At 26.4% G+C, this 13,631-nt stretch overlaps 1 protein-coding gene across 1 annotated transcript; it reads right to left on the reverse strand.

Annotated features, from left to right (window-relative positions):
* Nucleotides 1-1,225: 1,225 nt before the first annotated feature.
* Nucleotides 1,226-7,578, reverse strand: LOC123273699 (proton-coupled amino acid transporter-like protein pathetic). The gene is made up of 5 exons (XM_044741178.1): nucleotides 7,436-7,578; nucleotides 5,417-5,567; nucleotides 4,627-4,833; nucleotides 3,179-3,621; nucleotides 1,226-1,521 (listed from the first exon to the last, which is right to left on the reverse strand). The coding sequence occupies exons 1-5, from the start codon at nucleotides 7,576-7,578 to the stop codon at nucleotides 1,332-1,334; spliced, it is 1,134 nt and encodes a 377-aa protein (XP_044597113.1). The 3' UTR covers nucleotides 1,226-1,331.
* Nucleotides 7,579-13,631: the final 6,053 nt, after the last annotated feature.

The raw sequence follows: 13,631 nt of genomic DNA on the forward strand, positions 1-13,631 counted from the left end.
TTAAACGAACTCTAAAAGGAGTAATATTGAGGCTACTACCACTTCTAAGTAGTGAAAATTGAAGCTTATTAAAAGAGCTTTACGATGCATTTTACCGAATTTCAATATTTTGTCTAGTTTAGTAATTATACCAAGTTAAAGTAGTAAAAACATCAATTTTTACGATTTTCAAAATTTAAAAATCCTGTCATTTCCAAATTACTCGCCCGATTAAGCTCATCTTCGAACTTAACCTTGGTCTTGATCGATAGATAAAACATGCTGAGTTTGAGAAGAATCGGTCATAAATTGAAAACGCTATCGTGCTGACAAGCCGCGTTATATCGTATAAATATATATAAATACATACATATATAAACTTTTGAACTATATATATTTTCTGACTCAGCTCGACAAACTAAGTCAGAAAATGGCTAAATTTTTTAAAAGTTGTGCCACGAGGACGGCTGCAATAGTTAGATTTTTATAAAATCTACTAAAAATGAAATTTTACGGAAGAAAGAATTATTGTGCAATAATATTATTATTTACTTCGGTATCAATTTTTTTCTTCATATATAATTCATTTCACTGAAGAGATATTCTAAAAAATGTTGTAATTATTTAGGATGGAAATTAAAGAAATAAATGAATTTAAAAGGTGTCAATGAGTAATAGAATAAATATGTAATGTTTTGGAAGAATGAAAAAAAAATTATGCTCGACAAGTGAGATTTCATATCTAGAGTTATCATTTTTTTTTTTAATTTTCGAATTTGATAAAATTAATAGTAAATGTTAGCGAAGCTCCGTCATTTAACAAATATTTCGTTTATTGATTTAAGTTATGAGTCAAGAACACTATTCATCATTTTTTATAAATTTACATTCAGAGTGAAATAATATTATTTAATTAAACGAGTCAAAAATTTTTAAATGTTTTATAATTGTACAGTGCAAAATTTACTGAACAATTATTATCTTTTAACAAATAAATCTGTTAAGTGTAAATAAAAAAAAAATAAACTTACAAACATAAGCAGCCATATGAAAAAAATGATGATATTTTTCGACCATCGGCAAAAGACATAAATAATTGGCGTTTTGTCATACCACTTGGTGGCCATTTCAACTGCAATAGGCATTAATAACATCGTGGTTGTCATACTGAACGCTGTCAATAATCCAAGCACCGGTACCATTTGCGGAATAGCTGCCGCGAGCATTGCTGTAAGATTTTATCAATAAAAATAAATAAATAATAAAAAAAAAAAAAAAATACCAAGATGATAAAAAAAAAATAAATGGGTATTCCGACACTTAAATCACTGAGTAATTGTACGATGTATGAATTATGTCTTACTTGAAATGGTTACACCAGCTAATCTGAATATTATCTCACAAGCTTTCGTGCAGTTTCCTATCATCGCTATATTTTTTCGAATTATCATCGGCCATAGAATACTTACAGGCACATAATAATGAAGGCCGTATGTACAAATGACAGACAATGTTACAACTATTTTAACGAGTTTCGACGCTCTAAAAATTCCAGTATTTTACATTAACATACATGCTTTTTATATGATATATGATTTATATATACAATCACATGTTATTATTTACTGTTAATAGTGTTAAATGTCATTCATTATTCATTTATTTATTTATTTAATATGTATGTATGAATGCAGGATATTCCATTATTATAATTTATTGATTTCTACTCAACCGATTTTATATGTTTATTACTTATACGGGTTTTTACGCAGGGTTTTTTAAAATAAAAATTATAGTTAATTCATTTATAATTCTCAACGTTCATTAAGTTGCTTTTAAAATTAATAAAGTCTTGAATTTTTAGTCAAAATACAGTACATATATCAGTTTTATGATTTAAAAATTAATAGTACTTAATATAGGTTTGGATGAGACTTTTTTTTTTAGAAGATGAAAGACGTCACACAGGAGAAAAAAATAGGGTAGAAGTACCGGTTTTAGTTATTTTGAAGCAACTTTTAATTTAAGCTATTGTGTAGAATATTATAATGTCAAAATAATATTTTCAAACTTTCAAACTTTGACATTCATACTAACCACTTTATCAAGTTCTACGCTTATACACTGATAGAAAATTTATGTTGACTCAAGAGATATTTTCTTGATCTAAGAATTTATTTTGGAAGACAAATGATTATTTTGCTTTAAGAATTTCTTGTCTTGATTTAGATTTTCTTGGCTTAAGAGCTATATTATGTTCAATCGATACATTTAAGTTTTTCAATCAAAATAACATTGTCGTTTAAAAAACTTAAAATAATTCATCAAAGTATATTTCAAAAACTAAATAGTCTTTAATTGTTATACCAAATAAAAATTATTTCTTGGAAATTAGTAAATTAATGAATGACTTAAAAAAAAGCCATTCTTAACACAAGTCGGTAACATCTTGAATCAATGTTATTGCCTATCTTGAACCAAGAGACAAAAATTCTTGAAAGAAATATATCTATATCTAGTTTCAAGAGTTCAAGTTTTGAAGAAAAAAAGTTTCTTGAATCAAGATTATTTTTCTATCAGTGTAGAAATATTTATACAGTAATTTGGATACAAAATGGCCGCAAACGGTAATCCTACCATACTTGCACTGAAAAAAAAACTAAGTTGATCCAAGAGAACAACTTTTGAACCTATAAAATCATTTGGAAGAGTTTAATTGTCTTGAGTCAAGACAAAAAATTCTTAGATCGAGTAAAATTTATTTGGATCCAGAAGAATTTTTTAATTAAAATTTTTTTTTTTTAAATCAAGTTAATTTTTGTTTTTTCAGTGTGTAAAAATTCAAATTAAGAAAAAAACTCCATAGTTTCAAGGACATTTAAAAAAAATGTATACCAGGTTATTAATTTTTTCTTTTAAAATTTGGCTCTCTTAAAAATGAACAAAAAATAATTTTAATTTACAGAAAAATTGATTGAATACTTTGTTGGATATTAAAATAAAACTAATGGAATATTCCACGGCTCTAGATAAATAAAATGAGCGATATTGCGCATTATGTAAAGCACTGAAAAAAGGAATAGATATAATAAAAAATTTACAAGCCTCACTTGTAAACTGTAGTTATAGTTACTGATGCGTAACGAAATAGAATAAATTGCATAAATAAATGACTTTAAACGACTAATGACTGACTCACATCTCTCCAAATGGCAAATTTTTAATAACTGTATCACAGGCGTCCATGTATTTGTTATACCCGAGGAATCCAAAGATCATGTAAATAAGCACGTTTAGCATCATACTGAGTGTAAGAATTCGCGACATGTGTCTCGGGTTCTTCATGCTGTTCTCTAGCGGCATTATCACCGTCATATTGTGAACAGCGAACATAAATATGCTGCTGAAAATCGGTATTGAAGTGATGCCGGTGTACGTTTGTAGGCGACTTGGTGACTGAAAGTCCTCGAAAAAGTAGTACAGAGTTATTGTCAATCCGAGGGCGAGAAACGACGCCCCCGCGGCCGAAAAAGGCATCAACCACTTGAAGTTTGGCATCAGTGCGAGGATGTAATAAATCGGCATGAACATTATTATGTAAATGCGAATGTTAATCGATGTGTCTGTTAAATTTTCAATTATCTGTAATTTAAAAAAAAAAAAATATTGAAGTTTATTATACGACGATTGATGATAGATAATAAATAGTTAATTCTCGTGTCAGTAAATTAAAGCGATTAATTTAATAAATAGCGATCACTAAACCGCGATTTCCGGTTCTACTTAATTTAATTGTATACCTAAAAGTGTTATATGTATAACTATTTTACAATTAACAACTTTTTACTCGTGATAGATTTTTATTTTTATTTATTTAAAAATTTATATAAACCGGAAATGACTACATGTAAGGTTGATTATTTTATTATTTACTTAGAAACGTAAAATAATTTATTATTTGCTTAATCGACGAATCTATCAATCTATGTATCCAGATGATGAATGTCTATTTAAAGCGTATTTCCCTATCGTAAACAAGACAAAATACACCATCATGATTACGAAGATAAACAGCTTCCGGTTTCGCTCTACTGGAACTTAATTTTGTAATTACAGATCGTGATTTTTAATGGAATTTTTTGTTTACAAATCATTTCTATTTTTACAAGTAAATTATGTTGTCACTGTAATTTAATAGTTTTTAATGTTTAAAAAAAATTTTTTTTTTAATCATTTTTTTTATTCATATTTCGCGTTAGTTATGCCAAAAGTGCGTAAAAAATTTTTTTTATTAACTTAATAATGTCAAAATTTACTAAAAAAAAATGGAAGAATTTTTTTTATACCCTTGTGGTTTTAAAAAATTTTTTCTCAGTAAAAAAATTTTTTTATAAAATAATTTTCTTGAAAAAAATCTTTAAAAAATGATATGATTTTAAACATGACCTAAATCGCGTAATAATTAAAAAACTGAAATTCCTGAGAAATGATTCAAGCTTTACACTAATTCATAGTTGATAGTTCTAATGTTGACAATTACGACAATCATAATGACATAATCACAATGCATGATATATGTGTGATATAAGTAAAGTAATATTCGTATTATGTATGAATTATCGAATAATTGTGGGAACAATGACGCACCTGTTGAGTAGAAGTACCGACGTATATCGAGTATATTATAACCGTTTCGTATTGAATGAAACACACGAGGACGTTGGTGAGGATGTTGAAGTGAACAGCGTACTTTCGAAATCTCTCAGGTCCAATCGTAAATGACGAGGATACTATTTCAGCAAGATCCATCGAGGGTTTTTTAAAGCGTCGACAGAGGATGTGTGAGCATTGCACCTAGTGGATTGCAAAATAACAACAGTAACTAAAAAATTAAATGGCTTTTAATTTATTTGAATAAAATATATTCATTATATGGGACATTGATTGATATTGACTTTTTGATTTATGATCATTAGTGGTTTGTGGTATTTTACTTATTTAATTAATAAATTAATATTATTAATACGATTGTTAGTAAGCGAAAATAATAGAAAGATCGTCATTATCATTGTCATTATTTATTATTGTTGCGTAATTCATATATTTAAAATCCTGGACAAGATATTTATAAGTCAAGAGTAGCGAGAAGAATGCTGGCGCACCCCTTTTATTCTTAAATCCATAACAAGTGACTGACATCATCTTTTCAATATATTTAACTCATTTTCTATTATTTTTGTGACGCGTGCTTTTTGACCGCCGATTTTTTACTGTCGAGGAGCAAAAATCAGCGACGCAAAAGTCACAGGAGATAGCAAAAAATGTTTTGGTGAATATGATTGGAAAGAGCCTTGACAATGTCCGCAAAAAAAAGAGACATAGGATTTCGTATACAGTAATAAATAATGAGAATGATACTGCAGTTTAGTGGACTTACTGTGAGGACTGCGGTGTAGCAGCTTATCAGTCCGATCAGCACGCTGGAAACTAAGGCCGTTACATACCCGGCTCGGCTGAACGCGTGTGGAAGAAAAAGTATGCCGCTGCCAATCGAGGCCTTCAGCAGGTGCATAAACACCACCAAGTCGCTAAAAGTTTATGATCACTTTTAATCTTTCACTGCTTTAATGCTTTGTTGTCTTTCATTATTTACTTTGTTGGAAAATTATTGATTATCAATATCAAAATTAAAATTTTTATTTTTTATTTATTATTTATTTAAAGTCGTGTCAATGATTAGAGTCCTTAGCGACGAAAATTTTAATTTTAATATTGTTCTAAAGTCATATTTTTTATTTATATATTTTAAATATATCAGAAAGACATTTTTTGAAATTTTTGAATAAAATGTTCTTTAATTTTGTATTATTATTATTATTATTATTCATAATTTAAAATTAATGAGATGTAATTTATGTTAAGTGGATGAATTTTAAGTAATCAAGACAAATATTTTTGGCCGTGAATAATTTGGTATGCATGTCAAGCTCTGCTTTTAGAAGGCTGATATACTTTTTTTTGGTTTTGCAAAACATGTTTATTTCTTACGTCATTCGACTGCTGCTTTCGTTGGTTCATTGTATCATTGGTTAAATAACTGATTTATGTTTAATTGTTCAATTTAATACTTAAATTTTTTGCTATTAATTCAACTCATGATTGAAAGTTGTGTAAATTTTCTTTTATCATTTTTTTTTATTTCTGCAAAATTAACTTTGTTAAGTTGATTGCTTCGATTAAACGAAAAAAAAAATAATTCCCTTTATTATTCATAGATAGATATTAAATGCTAGAAAATTGACTAGTATTAATCCTTTTACATTATTAAGTTTTTTAGATATAAGACTAATATGCGGGCAATTTATCATTTTTAAATGAGAAATGCAAATTATGTATCATTAAAAGTTAAGAAACAAATGATTTATTGCCTTAAGATAGTTTTTTCAAGAATTTTGTTCTGAATAATACATTTTATGTTTACACTTTATGATTTTCAGTGAGAAATCAATAATTAATACCTGATAGATCAATAATTTATTTTTTGTTTAATTATTTATGGATATGTATATGCGAATGAATAAAAATTTTTATTTAATCATGTCCGCGTTCATTGCAATTAATTTATTAATTATCAAAACTATTGATTAAACTCATTGTATTTGTAATAAGGATTTAATAATTTTTTACTCACAAAATTTAATATTACTTTATATTTATCTACGTTTTGAGTTAAATTTTGTATTAAATGAAAGAAATAGATAAATAGTCAATTAAAAATTTCTATTATAACTAATAAAAAATCATAAAATTTAATAAAATGACAGACTGCAGAGCGTGACTTGAAACCCTGTAACGACATTGACACAAAATTTTTGCAAATAATACCCAACTTTTATTACAATTAAATGACACATCGATATCAATGCCTTCCATACTAAAAATACTTATTAAAATCATGCCTTACAAGTAATAATACCTTAAATTGTACGTATTAATAAAAATATCGGAATGTTTTGTTTAAATTCGGAGAAAAACCTTTTTTTTTCTTTCTTGAAAGCAGTAAAATTTTATTCGAGTAATTTTAAAATCGATAATGATAATGAGCCTTAATTTGAAATTTTAAGCCGCAAAGTTGAAATACCAAACTTTTAAAAAATAAAAAAAATAGGTTTGTCAATATCAAAAAATAAATGGAATTTTTATAAGTTATTTCCTATTTGTTCGTATTCGGCGTACCACCGAATAAAAAAAGGAAATAGTACCGCGGATTTTTAGTGAAAATTACAGGAAGCAATCGTGTAATAATAATAATAATAATAATAATAATAATAAGCAGACAAGGCCACCTGTGCTGGTATCCAGTAAGGTTGGTTACTGAATAACCCACATGCATACTAACATGTCACACATCCAGTTAATTCTATTTAATTGAATTAGTAAATTATAATGGTCATACGAGCTAGGCTGGGTTAAAATCCGTGCCGCGAACGGATCGTACTCCTCATTATCAGATTGTTGGTCATTGTCTTGAGCAACCTTCGGGCTACTGGACTCATTTCTCCCCCGCGTTATCAAGCTTCCACCTCTACTTGGTTCCATGGCAATGAAGATAATAAAATTACAGAGAAAAATACATTAATTGACATGTAATGAGAATAAGAAAACATAAATGGAGTGCTGATAAATGCTCTCCAATTACTATAATTATTATTGTTATTATTGTATTATATTAATGCAAGTAAGTACTCGGCTCTTACTTATCCATGTCACGATACTTCACCACACGATGGGCTCACCACCTTGCAGCCTTACGATTTACAAGGTCCACTTCAAGGAAGAGCTGCTTATTTTACGCTTCCGTCTCTCGGAGGTCGCTGACAGTCCGAGTCATCTAATAAATTTTTAATTTCATTAGACGATAAAAAATATAATAAATAACTAAGTACAAGTTGAATTAATTAAGTTTTATAAAATTATTATTAATTATAAATGTAATATGATAAAATATAGTGATTGAATTTTAAAAGATTGCAACGAATTAATGAAAGATAAAGTTAAAATGACTTTCCAATCTCGTTGATAATTATTTACATATATATCTTGAATGCTAAAGTGTATTATTATACTGTCTGGACATGAAGTATAACAAGACCGTCACTTTTTACCTCGAAATGCAACACGAATGGTATCAATTATTTTTTACTTTTATGGTCTTTATAAATATTTATCATTTTGTTTTATTTTAAGGTAAAAATTTTTTCAATCTAACATTTTTTTTTTTAAATTAAATTTTTTTCATTCATAAATGACAATTTATTTCTTATTAATAAATTAATAAATTTTCTTTCTGTCATTGAATTTATTCATTTATTATAGCAGTAAATAATTTATAATAAACATTAAATTCTCTAAATTATTAATATTGATTGCAGGAACGATTCATAAGTTTCCATCAATATACATTTAATAAATGCCTATAAAAAGATTCACAAAGAACATTAAAATGATTAATTTATTAAGTGAATAAGCAAAATTTTGTGGCCAGTGTATTTATATGATAAAATGGGTTTTTATGGTTAAATTTGGTATCGTTGGAAAAGTCATGACCTAGAGTTGTGTCTTTTCATGGTTTCATATCATTCTCACCGATAGTCAATTTAATATGATAAGTATTTAGGCTGCATTCGAAAATGCTCTATCTCTAGATAAATAATTAAGATATGACCTTGTATCTTGTGAACTATTGACATTTTTAAAGATATAAGCTCATCCCGACATTACACTCATCGAAAGCTTTCATTTGAGTACCCACATCAATTTTTTATATATTTTATATATTTATATATTTCACAAATACTATGTATATAAAATATATAAAAAATTCCATGTGGGTACTTATATGAAAGGTCTTGATGAGTGTAACACCGAAATGAGTTTATATGTTAAAAAATGTCAATAATTAAAAAATGACCTTGTATTTTGTGCACGATTGACGTTTTTAAAGATATTAGCTCATCCCGATGTAACAATCATCAAGAGCTTTCATTTGAGTACCCACATGCATTTTTATATATTTTTCATATATACATATATATATAATATATAAAAATATGTGAAAAATTGATGTGGGTACTCAAATGAAAGCTCTTGATGAGTATAACATCGGGATGATCTTACATCTTTAAAAATATCAATAATTAAGAAATGACCTTGTATTTTGTGCACGATTGGCATTTTTAAAGATATAAGCTCATCCCGATGTTACACTCATCGAGACCTTTCATTTGAGTACCCACATCAATTTTTCACATATTTTTATATATTATATATATATGTATATATGAAAAATATATAAAAATGCATGTGGGTACTCAAATGAAAGCTCTTGATGATTGTTACATCGGGATGAGCTAATATCTTTAAAAACGTCAATATTTAAAAAAGTACAGTGCAATTTAACAAAAGTCATTATTTAATAAAGCAACATTTTATTTATTTATAGTTCACTAGTCACGTCAGTCACATAGTGATTGCAAGGTTGCTAGTAAAATAATTATGACTATTAAAAAAAAAAACCAGCAGATTTTAAAAATCCAGCAATATACATTAAACATTTTGATATATGTTCACAATCCATAAATATAAAAATAAATCCATATATCAGTATGGTTTGATCATGGCAAGTTAGTATTACACAATCGTACTTGACCGCAAACTTACCGTGATATCTGATTAATATGACACGTTTGTCCGGTGACGTTTGACAAGTTTGTATAAAATAATTAATCATGGATTACTGTTTGAATTTATAACATGCAATTTATTATTTCAAAAACTAAGTTATTTTAAAAAATTGTATTTTACTTAAATATGTAATTACTATAATATACTAACTATGTACTTACGGTTAAAAAGATTTATTTATATCTATGTATATGTCACTACAGCTAATAAATATTTATAATAGTAATTATAATGTAGATGAAGACGATTAAAATGTTGATAACCTGAGTCAGAAGTAAGAAAAAAAGTTTGTTGTGAATTATATGGCAATAGTTTTGGACAAGGTCGCCTTTCGTCTTGGATGTACTCAATTAAATTCAACGTATGTCTGGTTCATCACCTTGCGTAAGTGACAGGAATTTTATCCACGCGTTTGTCATATGTTTACTCTGATATTATCTCATGTAGTTGTTTATATAAATTCTCTATTACCTACATACATTGATATTATTTTTATTATTTATATATTGTACATATTTGTCGATGTATGAATTTTTCTTAAAGCAATTCTAAGTGTCTGGGAGATTCGACTAATTTTATTTACCTTAAGCTTAGATCTTGATAAATGAAAAAAAAATTAAAAAGACATTTTTTTTAGATTACAAATATTGCGTCAGACTTTTTTTAAAGATGATCTATTAATAAGTGTAATTAATAATGTTTTATTTATTGTTTATTTTCTAAATAATGGATTTTAATTGAATTAATTCTTTTAACAGATGAAAGAATATACTTTTGTTTATATTTGTGATAACAACTGTTGATGATAATTATTGAGTGATAAGATTAGTTCACAATAAATGATAGTGACATTTATTAAATGACTATCAAAGGCTTATAATTAAATTATCTTTTTTTTTTTTTTTTTTTTTTTTTTGTAAGTATCCTCTTCATTGTCTTAATAATTTTTATTTATTCTCTATTTGTTGATTTTTTTCACAAGAATTTTATGTTTATTCTACCCACTGGCTAGAATTTTATCTGATTTTTTTAAGAGAAATTTATTCACGTGATTATTACTTTGAATAAATAATCATATAGATAAGCGGATCTTTGTTTGAAGAACTACCATGCAAGTGTAATTGAAAGGTCGATTGAAGATAATAAAAAATTTTTAAGTTTGTTTGGATTAAATTACCGATTTCGTTTTTTGTTTTATTTGTAGAAAAAATAATTATTCAGTTTGACAAATAAGTAGGAAATTTAATAAATTAGCAACGTAATACATGACGAATGTGTTAAGTAGGTTTATTATATTTATTGAGATAGTAATTGCTAATAAAATTGAACCGACGCGTTTTTATTGCAGTTTTTCTAAGTATCCAGCCTTGGTGTTAAAAGTAAGGACGGAACTCGAGACCCTGAAGCAGATCGAATAGAGGACATAGAAACATTGTAGATTTAAATAATTATTTTAAAAATCCCAGGAAATGTTCTTGTGTCCTAGAAATTTTTTATTTGAACTTGTATTGTAATAAAAAATCTTTTAGGCTACTAATTTCTTGTGGTTTACTTTTTTTAAACTAATTTTTATACATGAGTTTTGAAAATCTAATTAACACTAATAGCTGGTTTTGTTCCGTTTATCTTAATTTTTCGAGCAGAAAGTAATGATGTATTCTGAGAGTCATTTCCTAGAAAATAGTACATTATATTATTTTATATTATAGTACCTGGATGACCGAGCTTGGCTCGGTATTTTTAACTTCTTGCTAAGAAAATTGACAAAAAGTTATTTTACCCCGTTTTTCGAAAATCGAATTCTCATCAGATCTCGACGTTTTCAGGTGTTCGGAAGATTCCCTGAATGTTTCCGCGATTATGTCCGTATTTCTGTATGCGCCATTCGAAGGGGCTTGACCAAACTTAGATTTTGAATATAATTTAGACCGATTCAAACCGGTAGATTTTGAGAAATCTCAAGAAAATTTACACAAAAAAATGTTTTCAAATGTGGTTTTTTTGGAATAACTTTTTCAAACCTCAATAACTCAAAAGTTGTTGAGGTTTGAAAATTCAAAAAATAGTTTTTTATTAAACTTTTATCAAATTTTTGAGCTCGGAGATCTCAAAATGACACGAAAATAATATTTCTAAGCTCGAAGAGCTCAGAAACGTAATAAGTGCAATTTTAAGTGCTAAAGTATGGCATTAGCGGGAAGTTGCAGTGATGGTCTTTATGGTCAACCGTTTTCCTAACTTTTTTTTTGTAAATAACATGAAAACACGGATAAAATGACATTTTCTAGAAATGAATCCTAGCTAGATCGATTTATCGTCCCCAAAACTCCTTGCATACTAAATTTCATGAAAATCGTTGGAGCCGTTTCCGAGATTCTAATTATATATATATATATATATATATATATATATATATATATATATATATATATATATATATATATATATATATATATATATATATATTTATATACAAGAATTGCTCGTTTAAAGATATAAGATTATCTGTAATTTATCTATTTTTTTTTTAACCGAGTGAGAGTGACATGAATAATTAATATTGGTTGATTCAATTGGAAATACCCACGAATTTACTTTTATAGTCTTTAAAAAATATTTATCAAACATTTTAGGGCTAAATTTAAAATTTACAACAGATAAATAAAAGTAATTTTTTTTACATATTTACAAATAAATTTTATATCTCTTATACAAATCGGAATTTTAAAAATACAAGGTTGAGTCAAGTACCCTCGATATTAAAAACACTTTTAATGTCTACAGTTGTAACATAAGATTTAATTAGCTCATAACAATAATAAAAATTAATTAAATGCAAATTTCATTGACTCATACCGAGAATTCACACCGCAAACATTCCAATTTTTTTTCAATTATAATTTTTACAATCATTTATGTAACATGTTTAAACCGTAAATCATAAATTACGAAAATAAAGAGAAATAAAAAACAGTAGGGTGAAATTAAAAAATTCTTTGTTGATTCATGTATTTTATTCTTTTATTAATATTTTATTATTATTAATAATAATCTTATCAAGTTATCACGCATTCTCGTTATACATTATTTATTTACATTTAAAATACTTAATTAAATATTTTCACGACTCAATTTAATGTTATGATTATTATTATAATTATTATGATTAATATTATTATTGTTAATATTATTATATACAGAATCCGTTATTATTTTGGATTATTTCAATAATTAAATACACTAACAAGTAGCTTAATAACATTAATCGTAGTCAATTATTCATAATCAATTATTAATTCACAAATAATTAATAACCAATCATCAATGTACAGCATATATGTATTTAATATTTAATATCCGTATTTATATATTTATTTTGGATAATAATTTAAATATCGAAAAGTCACTCTACAAGACTGTCGATAGAAATACAAATAAAAGTAACTATTGTTTATAATTTATTAATAATAGTTTTGTATAATAAACTAACGGGTATCAGCGTATAAAAATAATAGTCTCCTGTTGCAGTGCGTTAAGGACATCTACTCAATAACAAATAATTACAATCATATCATTTTATATATTTTTATTTTTATATCTTGTCCTTTAGCTGCACGAATTGTAATAATTATAATTATAGTTATAGTTACAGTAGTATCTGAGCATATTGTTTATTTATTTGTTTTGAATAATCTTTGAGTTATATTTTTCTTTGTAATATATTTTTTAAATCAGTCACAAGAATGTACCAATTGAATTTACATGCAACACAATGTAAAAAATCTACTGCGAGATTTTTTTTTTTATTTACATTGTGTTGAAAAATCAGGCACTAAAATAATAGATATGATAGAAATATAATTAAATCAATTTATATGTATGTCCTGTCAGTCCTATTTAAATTATTA

Source organism: Cotesia glomerata, linkage group LG1 (genome assembly GCF_020080835.1).
Source record: "Cotesia glomerata isolate CgM1 linkage group LG1, MPM_Cglom_v2.3, whole genome shotgun sequence".
In the NCBI taxonomy this organism is placed as follows: Eukaryota; Metazoa; Arthropoda; class Insecta; order Hymenoptera; family Braconidae; genus Cotesia; species Cotesia glomerata.